Consider the following 13,672-nt stretch of genomic DNA (forward strand, 5'->3'; position numbering starts at 1 on the left):
GTTTGAGTGTGGGCTAGGACACAGGGGCCCCATGATCCCCTATTGCCCGGGGGCCCCATGGGTTGTCAGTCCACCTCTGGCTGTGAGTAATCATTTGTGCTATAGTTTAAGTCTCCTGCCAAAGCCTGACATTTCATATAGAGGGAGAATTTTATAGCTGACATCTATCATCAAAATACATATGTGTTTAACTATACATTGTTTCTTAGCTTTTGTTCTTGATGTAGCATAACAAGAAGACATTTCAGTCCAAGCAATACTATTTTAAACCTGTGTTCTGCTTTTGTGTAAAACTTCAACTATGGTTTTGTGAAGATGAAAGATATTGTATGTTAGGTTATGGCTAAAGGATAATTAAACATATATTTGTGTGGTTTGAGCAGATGGTTCTTGGGTATATTATTTTATATGATTCTTTTAGGTTTGGTTTAGAGCTGAGCAGATCTATAATTTTGTTGTCATCGTCTGCTATTAAAATGTGCCTTCTCAGGATGCCTTGTTTTCTGTGTCATTTTTGTAAAGATACAAAGGAAAGAACCATATACAGAATTCTTAAACCAAAGGGTTGACACTGGTGCATGGGCAGCACTTTGATCCATCTCCTGTGTTGTGGAGGAAAAGATCGGGCAATCCTTGAAGGGAGATTTTCCAGCAGCCAGATTAAATAAAATACCACCAACCATTTTAAATGCAATTTAACAATGCTGAAAGTTCAAAGAAAATGAATTTGTGCCGAGGTAGTGCTAAATCTTTATTTTTCTGTCATTAGATTTAACAACAATTGCAAATTAAGTTTATGGAATTCAAAACATTGCCTGGATATATTTGCTATGAGTAAATTCACTAATTCACAGCTGATTGACGACAGATTGGGCTGCCCCGACACTTCACTGCCTTTGCTGTTTGCTGCCTAATCTGTAACAAAACTGTCCATCTACAGCACAGAATAGCCAAATTGTGTGGAATACAAATGTAGGGGAAAATTCACAAACTCATGAAAATTCCTCGTATACATACATCTTCTATCTTTGTTATTCAATATACAAGTAGTTAAAGTAATTCTAAAGTAAAAAAGTTTTTTTTTCTTAATGCATTAACACTGCCCCCCCCCCCCCCCGAACACTTGACTCTTCCATCGATCCAGCCCTGTCCAGTCTCCCTCTTCCTGGTGTCACTGGAGGCTCTGAGAGCACAAGAAGTCATAGGCTCCTTCTTTTCTCAGTAAAATCGTGAGGAGGAAGCGGGGGAGCGGCTGAACTGCAGTGTGTTTCTTTGGCTGTACCATGCCCAACTCAAGAGCACGCCCACATGGGTGCCCCCTCAACACAGGGCTTGCTGAGGGGGCACTCGTAAAAAGAAGGTGACAGCTGCAGCAGGGGACTCCAGAAGACAAGGTAAATGATCGCTTTGTGCAATATCATTGCACAAAGCAGGATAGGATACACTCTTTTTTATTTGAAAAAAATCTGTTTGATTAGGTGATTGCTAGTTGGTTGTGGGAATATCCCTTAACGTCTTTTGTCCTTGTGCAGAAGAGGCTGGGGCTATCTGTGACCTTTTTTAGAATTTCTAGGCATGGTTATTGATGACCACCAGTGCAATCTGAGTATCCTTTTAAGTCTGTTTATAGTATAAATAAATGGTGTTAGGGTTTGGTAATTGCTTTCCTGATCTGTGTGTTAGTTGTCATCCTTGGGTTATGAAATCCCTTCTGAGATGTTTGAGTTGGGCATTTCTATGTGTGGTATCTAACAGATCTAATTGTATCATATGGCCTGGCTATAGATAACAGATTATTTTATGTGCCTGGGGTGAAAACTGTAATGCTTGAAATATGTGGGGTGGTCTGTGGGTTTTCTGTAAGTGGCTTGTTTGCAGATTTTTCCACTTTACATAGTGTAGTGTCCATGAAATTGCTGCTTGTGTGTAGTTTAATTTGAGCTTTATGGTTGGATAGAAGTTGTAGTGTCTGTGAATTGAGAAAGATCCTCTTCAGTTGCAGTCCAGATAATCAAAACGTAATCAATAAAGTGAAAGTAGGCCATGTGTTCAATGGGGCGTGTATTGTATATAGGTACTTTTCCACTGTTTTAGCCATAAATAGTTTTGAATATTGGTGGACAAACCATGATTCAATTACCACTCCGATTTGCTGCAAGAAGCAGTCCTGACCAATGGAAAAGTAGTTGTAGGTCAGTATAAACTGTATCAGCTGAGCAATCGGTTCAGCAGGCTGGTCCACTTTCCGAAGATACTGTAAACAGACTGCAATGCCATCATTGTGGGGAATGTTTCATCCATGACAGCTAGAATGGCTCCTTCAACTATATGGCCAATTGGAGTGAGTTTGTGTAGGAAATCGGTTGCGTCTTCAATGTAGCTGGGCGTTTCATGGTCCAGAGGCCAAGCAGCTTGCTCAGCAATGGCGATCCTATGGACTTACCAGGCTCAGCATTACAAAGCTGAACTGAGGACAGAATGTCCATTATGGACACTCCAGCCTCAATGTCACCCCCCCTCCTGCCACCTCAAATGTCCTCATGGATGGAACAGACCTGCTTTAAAGGATAAGTTCACCTTGACAAAAAATAATAAATGCGCAATTTTTGCAGGTAGAAAAATGTGCATGCATTATTTTTTGTTGCAGGAGCCTGTAAAGCATTGCACCAGTGATCAGCAGATCTCTGGGTCCATGCAAGTCTTCTGCAGATCTATAAGAATATCTGCTTGTATGGGTAAGCAGATAAACTGACAGGAGGAATCAATGAACTACCATGGTGCTCCACAGCTCCATGGTAGTTCACTGAGATCTACAAGCTGACAGCCACTAAGACTGTTGGGACGTGTAGTTCATTAATTCACAGAACTCTGTGGATGAATGATGTGACTGTGTGCTTGGAGCCCCGCATAGACACGCTGTTTTTAAAAAGTGACAGCATGTATGGGGAACTTCTCCCCATACTGCTGTCACAGGGATGGGGGGGGGTGATCAGGAAGTGGCTGCAGAATTGGGAACAGTTTACATGTTCTACCCTAAAAACGGGTGAATTTATATTTTAAAGCGGAACTATACTCACATTGGATCCAGCGATGTGACGTACTGACTTCTTCAGGCGGCCGGCTTTTGGATCTGGATTGCTGGCTGCTTTCATTGGCAGGGCGAGAATGATGGTCACCTAAAGTTCAACTTTAAGTCTTTCACCATGTGTGTAAGTTTTTCTCTTGCAGGAATCTGTATGATCTTGTTATAATTTTGTGTTGTTTATAATATTTGATAGGTGTCTGTGTGCTTCATGTACAGTATGTAGTCACTGGTGTTTATTATGACTGTGCCTCTGTCTGCAAGGTTTGTGATAATCTCCTTGTGCTCTTTGAAATAATTGATGTCTGTTTGTTCAATGTGCAGATATATTCTGAAGTTGCTTTTTTTTCCGCAGAATTTTTTCTGTGACTTTTTGAGCTTGATTTACTTAGCCCTGGTTCACATATAAGCACCTGTGTAGGCCGCATTTTCACAGGCATGAGAGCCCATTCACTTGAATGGACTCTTGTGCCCTGTTACACACAGGAAAGAGGTCCCTGAACTTCTTCTGAAAACACAGCCTGCACGGGAACCTCTGTTCCCAGTATGGTTGCGTTTTCCAGTGCCGGCAGCATGCCATTAGAACTAATGGCACCCGCCCATGGGTCCGCAATCCTCTGCGAAGGTGGTGCGGCTGCACAGATTTTTGTGCGGATCCACAGCGGCACCACTGGCATATATGTGGACAAGCGCGAAGCCCTGGTTCATATATATGTGGCCATACGGGCTGCGTTTTGCACAGACATGAGAGCCCATTCATTTGAATGGACTCCCGTGCCCCGTGACACGCAGGGAAGAAGTCCCTGCACTTCTTCTGAAAACGCAGCCTGGACGGGAATCTCGGTTCCCACTATGGTTGTGTTTTCCAGTGCGGGCGGCGTGCCATTAGAATTAATGGCACCTGCCCGTAGGTCCACATTTCTCTGTGCTGGTGGTGTGGCTGCATGGATTTTCGTGCGGATCTGCAGCGGCATTACCCGCAGAGATGTGAACCTAGCCTAAAGGCAAATAGGCTGTTGTTCTTTGCCAAGAAATTTGCCCCAGATGTTAGTGAACGTAGTGAAGTTTCAATTTACTAAGATCACCCAATCATGCAAGGGAAATAAAAAACATAATTTTTGCTTACATATGATTGTATAATGAAAGTCAGCAGAGCTTCACCTCACTTATTGAGCTTCATTGCAAAGTGTGGCTTCTCTTGCAAAATGAACAGATATTTGCCTTTAGTAACTCAACCTCTTTGTCTGAAGCATTCATTATGTGAGTATGAAAATAGTGGGTCATCATTTTCTACCATTTGGAACCGTGTTTTAACATACATCTTTGGCAGGGTGTCCTGTTGGAGTTCTCCTGTTGGATTGTTGTAAAGAGGGCTTATTTGTTTTCACCTTGATCTAGTGGAATACAGTATATCCATATATATCATTGACTTCCATCATTATTTTAATTTGAAGGTATGCAGGAGTTGGGTGCATATGGTTCTTGGATGACACTTCTTTTTCAGATTAGATTACTTTGTATATTTATCTCAAAGCAGATTCTAAGGAAGTGATTGTATTGTGTTGCATGGGGATCTGAAGTGCTAAGTGATGATAATTACAGTCTGTTTTTTCATTATTTATGGTTTTAATGGAAATTGTATTTTTGTAATAAAAATTCATTCTAATCTGCTTATTGTTCTCCTATATTAAAAAGCTCCCTTTTTTATATTTACCCCTCCTTTGGTGGTTTTCTTGCTCAATATGTTTGAGCGGAGTGGGGTTTCTTACAGGTCTGGGGTCCAAGTGGATTTTTGTTTTGTTGTTCTTTAGTTATAATTTGGCTGTGTTGTGGTCCATCCTGTAATGGGAGTATTATTTGAGTTGAAAGAAGAAAGGTTGGAGTTTACATAATACCTTTTAGTGATTAATTTTAATTTTTATTTCCTAGGTGGGTATTGTGGAAGTGAAAATACAGTTGTGTCCAAAATTATTCAACCCCCACTGAAATTGAGTGTTTTGGCCAGTTTGACATTGCTTTTGATCATTCAGTCATCTTGCTTACATTTACATTAAAGAGGCACTTGTAGGTCAGACAAATATAACATAACAGTTATAATGAAATAACCACAAATGTCTTTTCTGTGCTCACAGCATTATCAGTTTTATTCAACCCCCAAGTGACATTCAATCTTAGTACTTAGTACAGCATCCTTTTACAGTTATAACAGCTTTTAAACGTGAAGCATAGCTTGACACAAGTGTCTTGCAGCGATCTACGGGTATCTTCGCCCATTCTTCATGGGCAAAGGCCTCCAGTTCAGTCACATTCTTAGGCTTGCGCACTGCAACTGCTTTCTTTAAGTCCCACCAGAGGTTCTCAATCGGATTTAAGTCTGGTGACTGCGATGGCCACTCCAAAATGTTCCAGCCTTTCCTCTGCAACCATGCTCTAGTGGACTTGGAGGTATGCTTGGGATCATTGTCCTGTTGAAAGGTCCAACGTCTCCCAAGCCTCAGGTGTGTGACGGACTGCATCACGTTTCCATCCAATATCTCCTGGTACTGAAGAGAATTCATGGTACCTTGCACACGCTGAAGCTTCCCTGTACCTGCAGAAGCAAAACAGCCCCAAAGCATGATTGACCCTCCACCATGCTTCACAGTAGGCAAGGTGTTCTTTTCATCATAGGCCTTGTTCTTCCTCCTCCAAACATAGCGTTGATCCATGGGCCCAAACAGTTCTAATTTTGTTTCATCAGTCCACAGAACACTATCCCACAACTTTTGTGGTTTGTCCACATGGCTTTTGGCATACTGCAGTCGACTCTTCTTATTCTTTGGAGACAGCAAGGGGGTACGCCTGGGAGTTCTGGCACGGAGGCCTTCATTACGCAGTGTGCGTCTTATTGTCTGGGCTGAAACTTCTGTACCCACATCTGACAAATCTTTTCTCAGTTCCTCAGCAGTCACACGGGGACTTCTCTCCACTCTACGCTTCAGGTAGCGCACAGCAGTCGAAGTCAGCATCTTCTTTCTGCCACGACCAGGTAGCGTTTCAACAGTGCCCTTTGCCTTGAATTTGCGAATGATGCTTCCTAAGGTGTCTCTTGGTATGTTTAACATCTTTGCAATCTTCTTATAGCCATTGCCCTTCCTGTGAAGAGAAATCACCTCTTCTCTTGTCTTCCTGGACCATTCTCTTGCCTTCACCATGTTTGTAACCACACCAGTAAATGTCTAGAAGGAGCTGAGTATCACAGTCATTTTAAAGCTGCCTAATTGGTGCTTATTATGCTTGATTGCTGCTCGGTGACATCCACAGGTGTTTTCAATACCTGATGGAAAGCACCTGTATGAACCTCTGTTCTTCAGAGTGGTAGTCTTTAAGGGGTTGAATAATTGTGGCAATGAAGAAACCACATAAGAACCATTTACTACTGTATTACATAAACAATTGATGTCATTTTAGTTGCATTTGGGTAGTTACAACGTCCTTGTAGGATTTGATTCTGAATACAATTCCAAATGTACACTATAGTCCCTAAACCCCTTTACAGCATTGGGGGTTGAATAATTTTGGACACAACTGTAGGTACCATTACAGAAAGGCACCCATTTGCTGGAGAAAAAAATTGTAAGGGGAGGGTGGGGATGAAGGGAATGAATAGTACTTACATTTGTAAGTGAAGGTCCGCTTGAAACTTTTGTATTCTCTCTTTCATGTGAGTCGTTAGACATTGTGCTATATTGACTGTTCTTTGTGTCAGAAATTTGGCAACTTCAAACTCAGCATATGATACAAATACATAAGAAACATTTACCAGCAGTGAAAGCCATATTTTAAAACAGTTATACAATCTGGAGACATAGTTCAAATAATATGCACTTTTAATTTTTCCAATAAAACTAGAGATCATGTTCCTGTCCTCTCACCTTTTAGTCCACCCCATTGATCTTTTAATGTGATGCTCAGCCACAAAGACTTATAAGGGGATCACAGGCTCCTGAGGTTGGAGAGGCAGAGTCAACATTTACAAAAATTGTGTGATTTTTACATAACTGATTTTAGTTAATGCAATTAATGGATATTTTTACTATATGGATATGTTTTACTATATGTCAAATTTCTTTCCAGACCAACCAGAGATAGTGAAGATGAAGAAGATGATGAAAAGAAAGGGAGAGGGTGTTCCCTGCAATACCAGCATGCAATGGTTCGAGTCTTCACTCAGTTTGTTGCAGAATCTGCAGATGTTGGCGGTCAGCTGATACACATGCTTGGTCCTGACTGGCAGTTTGATATCACTGACCTAGTGAGTGATTTCATGAAAGTTGAAGAACCAAAAATAGCTACACTGGAAGCAGGGAAAGTTCTTGTTGGACGGGATCAAGGAATCACTACAGTCCAGGTATCATCATATATCATGACTTTTGTTATTAGCTGAAAGAGATATTACCACCATTTATGTTTCACTTACAATGAGATAAGTTGCTTGAATTGCTGAATTCAGTCTTAAGAACTTGAATTGACTCCTAGATTCTTAATTCAATGATCACATTTTAAAGAGATCCCCAATTGCCTGACACTATTCATCTTTTATTCACTAGCAGTCACCCCAAGGATACTAAATATACAGTATATTCAATTTAAGTATATCGACATAGTAACCAGGGTTTCAGGCAATAGTGTGTCCATTTCTCAGCAGAGGGACCAAACCTGCAGACATTCTACACTGTAGGCTACTGGGTTTCAATGGTCATGATGGCAGTTCTCCCATCAAAAAGCTCCCTAACCAGCTATAGTGTGTAAATTGGTTAACTGACTTAGGTAGAAGTATCACTACAAAAGTAAAATCGTTGCCTCCCCCATCCTCTGGAACTCTCTACCCCAATCTACCAGTGGGCCTACTCTGCCCACTTTTAGGTGATCTCTGAAAACCTATCTCTTCAGGGAAGCCTATCCTGCCTTCAGCTAATAACGGAATCTTCTATTCCTCCTATCAGTCCATCCCCCACAGTTATTACCTTTTGTACCACCAGCCCTTCCCTCTTAGATTGTAAGCTCCAAGGAGCTGGGCCCTCCTAACCCTCTTGTATTGAACTGTATTGTTGTTGTATTGTCTCCCTTTATATTGTAAAGCATTGAGCAAACTGTTGGCGCAATACAAATTCTGTATAATAATAATAATCTTTGCAGAATCCCCCAGGGGTTCTAGTATATGGAACACTTGATTCCAATCTGATACATGCTACCTTTGCTGAGCTAGTGCGATCAACTGCTTTGTTCCCCACTACTGTCTGACCACACTGCTAGAAAGGAAAAAATATACAGTATAATTAGGTTTGACCAGAGACACACACAGAGGAGAAGGAGCAGTAACAGCCATGGAAATAGAGGGAGAGGGGGCAATCATGGACAAGCATGCAGAAGAGAGAGTTGGCGACAGTGGATGGGGATGAACTTCATACAGTATATACAGACTCTGGGCTGGGCTTGCACAGACTATGTGGGTTGTTGCTGAATGTATGTGAAGAGAAACTCAGATATCAGGCAATTTGGTAGCCTGTTTTCTTTTATAGGTGCATCTGTGGGGTGACTCCCCACCAGTGCTAGTGGGGCAGTGATTGATCCTTTACAGATAACAGCTTGTGCTGTTGTGAATGACAACACTCATCATGCAAATCAATGAAAGGATAACACAAGCCGCCAGCTAGTACTATGGCTGTAAACCCGGCCATAGATTAATCAAATCTCAGCCGGTTCAGCTGGGACTGGCCAAGATTCAATCCATTTAAGGATAGGTTGATTGTACTCAAGTCAATCAACTTGGGTATAACCAGCCTATCTGATTTGTGACATGCAATTGCTGCTGGTGGCTATTGCTTCTAACAGTAATAATTGTGTTCTGCTGGCTGGGAAGGCTCTCTGCCGGCAGAACACAATAGCTCTGCGAGAAGGATTCCCCCATCAACACTAACTGTTTTGATGGGAGTCCCAAGTGATTTTTTTTTTCCTACAACCTGTGGAGGAAGGAAAGAAAATCGCATAATCTATGGGCTGCCTAAATGATCAATCACCATCCTGCCAGCACAGTGGTCAATCAAACAATGAGTGTGGCTACTGTGACTGCAGCTTGTCTGCACTGATTTATCAGTCATTGCCGGTAGGGAAGTGATTGATCTTTTACAGTCATACTAATAGCTGGTGGCTTGTGTTGTTGTCATTCTGTTGTTGCGAACTGCTATTGTGTGCTGTCATTCACAACAACAAAAGCTGCTAGCTATGACTGAAAAAAATTATTTTGCCAGGAACCCCATGCAGACAAGAACAAGGGCCTATTCTGCAACTACATGAATAATTTAGGGGTACCCCTAATCATTCACAAAAATGTGAAGCAAACAAACCCACAGACATACTTTGACAAGTCATTTATAAAAACAAAAACAAAAATGTCCCCTGATATAAATCCATCTTCATTCACATTGTCCAGAGAGTAGATCCATGTCAATCGTAATGAACGACATCCACCAAAAGAAGACATATGCTAACACAGTAACTACTTACTCCAAATGGATCTCCCTAGCTGACAGTCAAATGTAAACAAAGGAGTAGGGTATACTTGGTAATGATACTGATCAATATGGACATGATGTAATTGGGTCAGTGACGTTCCCTGGGATACCTTGACCCTTTGTTTACATTCTGCTGTGGGCCCTAAGAACTATCATTTTCATCTAGCAGTCAGTAGAATTGGACCTTTAGTTGTTTCTTCTTTCAGCAGGTTGATGAGCATGGATCTGCAATGATGTGAGTGATGATGGATTTACATTGTGGAGCATTGTTTTTTGGGGTTTTTTTTGTAAATGAAAGACTTGTTAAAGTGTGGGTGTCTTTATTTACTATTTACGTTTTTTGTGAATGAATAGCGGTATTATATACCCCTTACTTATTCACGTACTAATTCACCTTATTTTATATCCTTAGAGGAGGAGGGAGGTGTAACAATCATGCACACAGGGAGGGGCGCGGTTACCCATTTTGCTCCAAACATCTGCATTTTGGTATTTCTCTTAAACTCCTATGCAATCAACTGAGGGGGAAGGTGTCACCAGAGCCAGACACGATCCTCATTTTGTTAAGAATTCTTCATGTTATCCCCTCATTTCCCCCTCCCTCAGGAATTCAGGGTACGTTCCTAAGTTTGCTGTCTATACAATCCTCTTCCCAAATAAGGTAATTGACTTGTCTGTTGTAAGGAGACACCAATTGATTTTGGGTAGAAATAGGCTGTTATGCTTTGTGTGTAGTGAGAGAAGTGAGGATCTTCTGCCTTTTAACATCTGGCAGAGAGAGAGAAAGCCGAGTCACGCAGTAACATCGAAACTGAGCGGAGATCAGAAATCCTTTTTGAGCTAATCAGACTTGAAACTGCTTAACCCCAGGCATCTTTTTGGCAAGTACTTATCTACCTAAACTTATCTCTGTTATCTGTTTGCTGTGTTGTTGTGCTCTGTATATTTATATACAGTTGCAAGAAAAAGTATGTGAACCCCTTGGGATTACGTGGAGTTTTGCATGAATTGGGCATAAAATGTGCTTTGAACGTCATCTAAGTCACAACAATAGAAGAACACAGTCTGCAGAACATAATACTACACAAACATTAGATGTTGCCATGGTTTAATTGCACATAACATGTAAACATTCACAGTGCAGGGAGGAAAAAGTATGTGAGGCCCTAGCTTAATGACTTCTCCCAGAGCTAATTGGAGCCAGGAGTGAGCCAACCTTGACTCCAATCAGTGTGATGATATTGGATGTGTTGCTGACAGCTGTCCTGCCCTTAAAAAACACACACCTGTTTTGGGTTTACTGGTTTCAAGAAGCACTGTCTGATGTGAACCATGCCTCGCAGAAAAGAGCTCTCAGAAGACCTATGATCAAGAATTGTTGACTTGCATGAAGCTGGAAAGGGTTACAAAAGTATCTCCAAAAGCCTTGATGTTCATGTGTCCACGGTAAGACAGACTGTCTACAAATGGGGAAAGCTTAGCACTGTTGCTACTCTCCCTAGGCGTGGTTGTCCTGTAAAAATTACTGCAAAAGCACAGCGCAGAATGCTGCATGAGGTAAAGAAGAATCCCAGAGTGTCAGCTAAAGACCTACAAAAATCTCTGGCACATGCTAACATTTTTGTTGACACATCTACAATAAGGAAAACATTAAACAAGAATGGAGTACATGGGAGGACACCACGGAGGAAGCCATTGCTGTCCAAAAAGAATATTGCAGCACGTTTGAAGTTTGCAAAAGAGCACCTGGATGTTCCACAGCACTACTGGCAAAATATACTGTGGACAGATGAAACCAAGATTGAGTTGTTTGGGAAGAACACACAACACTATGTGTGGAGAAAAAAAGGCACAGCACACCAACATCAAAACCTCATCCCCACTGTAAATCTTGGCGGAGGGAGCATCATGGTTTGGGGCTGCTTTGCTGCCTCAGGGCCTGGACGGATTGTTGTCATTGATGGGAAAATGAATTCCAGAGTTTATCAAGACATTTTGCAGGAAAATGTACGACCATCTGTCTGCCAACTGAAGCTCCGCAGAGGATGGGTGATGCAACAGGACAATGACCCAAAGCATACAAGTAATTCAACAAAACAATGGCTGCAACAGTACAGAATACGCCTTCTGGAGTGGCCCAGTCAGAGTCCTGACCTCAACCCGATTGAAATGCTGTGGCATGACCTTAAGAGAGCGATTCACACCAGACATCCCAATAATATTGCTACACTGAAACAGTTTTGTGAAGAGGAGTGGTCCAAAATTACTCCAGATCGTTGTGCAGGTCTGATCTGCAACTACAGGAAACGTTTGGTTGAGGTTATTGCTGCCAAAGGAGGGTCAACCAGTTATTAAGTCCAAAGGTTCACATACTTTTTCCTCCCTGCACTGTGAATGTTTACATGTTATGTGCAATTAAACCATGGCAACATCTAATGTTTGTGTAGTATTATGTTCAGCAGACTGTGTTCTTCTATTGTTGTGATTTAGATGACGTTCAGAGCACATTTTATGCCCAATTCATGCAAAACTCCACGTAATCCCAAGGGGTTCACATACTTTTTCTTGCAACTGTATATATATATATATATATATATATATATATATATATATATATATATATGTTACATCTTTTTCCTGTAAATATTTTTATTGCACCCTTTTGACCTTTTAGTAATAAATATTACTTTCTGAAAGTGTTGAACTGTTTCTATAGCTCGTTACTGCAACATATGAATTCCTGCCTCTACAAGAGTGCTACTGTGTTTGTTTAACCCTCTGTATAACCGGTCTGCGGTGACAGTGTTATGCAGACGATTGTCTCAACCATCATAGTGTTATTGCTGGTATTGCTGAGTTTCCTATTTCTCTGTACAAAAAAAGAGGTGGTGGCAGTGTGAAGGGTTAATTGCATAATAAACCTGACCCAGTAACAAACGCTCCCAGGCTGCAGATACGTCAATTGTGGTCCAATTAGCTGGAAAATCGGTGTGCAGGGTGCAGCTGGGCGTGGCATTGTTACGCACGTGACATCACGGTGTTAGATTGGCTAGTCCTTTGGTCACGAGTTTGGTGAGAAGGGCAGGGGTCTGACTCCGCGATCGTCACAGGATGGTGCTAACATAGCTTGTAGTGCAGTACATAAATCCAAATAAACTTTCCCTTGCAAAGCTCATGCATCCTATTGTCTCATCATACACCAGTGCCAATTTTCCATTAATTATTATTAACTTACCAGTATTAATAGCGGCATGAAATCAGAGCGGAACCCATGCAAAATCAGAGTTTTAGTACTTAGCAGTAGACAAGAGTCCTTCTATCATGCACTGCTGAGAATAGTGGATATAAATCTACTGTAATTGTAGATTGTTGCAGAACCCCCGAGGACTTCTCAGGAAACCCTGGTTAAGAAACCCTGTTTTAAGGTCACCATAAAAAATAATGCTTCCAGCAGCACAATCCACTACCATGTACTGCTGTTAAAGAAAGAGTTAAATACATAAAAACAATTCTAACATGTTTATTAACTCCTGTGGGAAAGTATAGTGTTTAAGTGCTTTGCCTTAAAAGTCTTTTGTTTTCATAGCTAACATTATAATTTTATGTAAATTGCCATATACAGTGCAAGAAGTACAAAATTACACCATACCACTTTAGACAGTATTTTAAAGCAAACATGATTATGCTGAGTTTTCATGCTAAATTCCATCTAATCAAGGCATTGGGAAACACTATTTTGCAGACTGATTACACATAAATTGTTTTACCTTAAATGCACATATATTTCTTTCTCCTACCTTAAGTGTAAAGATTTCCTTGTAAACCTGAAAATGCTACAGTGTGCTGTCAATGCTTTCTGGAGACATTGAAATTATTAGGTTGCATCTGCCAGATATGCTGTCCAGTATCCCTCAAATGTCATCGACTGTTTTGCCAGCAGATCATTCAAACCTTAGGTTAAATATTTTCAGAAAAAATAGATGTTCTGGATTGAAAAAGCAATATTTCTAGGTAGCTAAGCGAGACTAAGAGAGAA

At 41.1% G+C, this 13,672-nt stretch overlaps 1 protein-coding gene across 2 annotated transcripts in view; it reads left to right on the top strand.

The window, feature by feature from the left end:
• Positions 1-13,672, top strand: part of TMEM132B (transmembrane protein 132B) — a 797,578-nt gene that overhangs the window by 760,995 nt on the left and 22,911 nt on the right. For both annotated transcript variants that reach the window (XR_016306397.1, XM_089653716.1), the window contains exon 7: positions 7,199-7,472. Coding sequence is in view for 1 of the 2 variants with exons in the window: in XM_089653716.1 (XP_089509842.1) it covers positions 7,199-7,472 (274 nt within the window). In the remaining variant the exon portion in view is untranslated. The remainder of the gene's footprint in view (positions 1-7,198; positions 7,473-13,672) is intronic.

Source organism: Staurois parvus, unplaced genomic scaffold, assembly GCF_062004578.1.
Source record: "Staurois parvus isolate SC_StPar_1 unplaced genomic scaffold, SC_StPar_1.0 ptg000719l, whole genome shotgun sequence".
Taxonomy (NCBI): Eukaryota; Metazoa; Chordata; class Amphibia; order Anura; family Ranidae; genus Staurois; species Staurois parvus.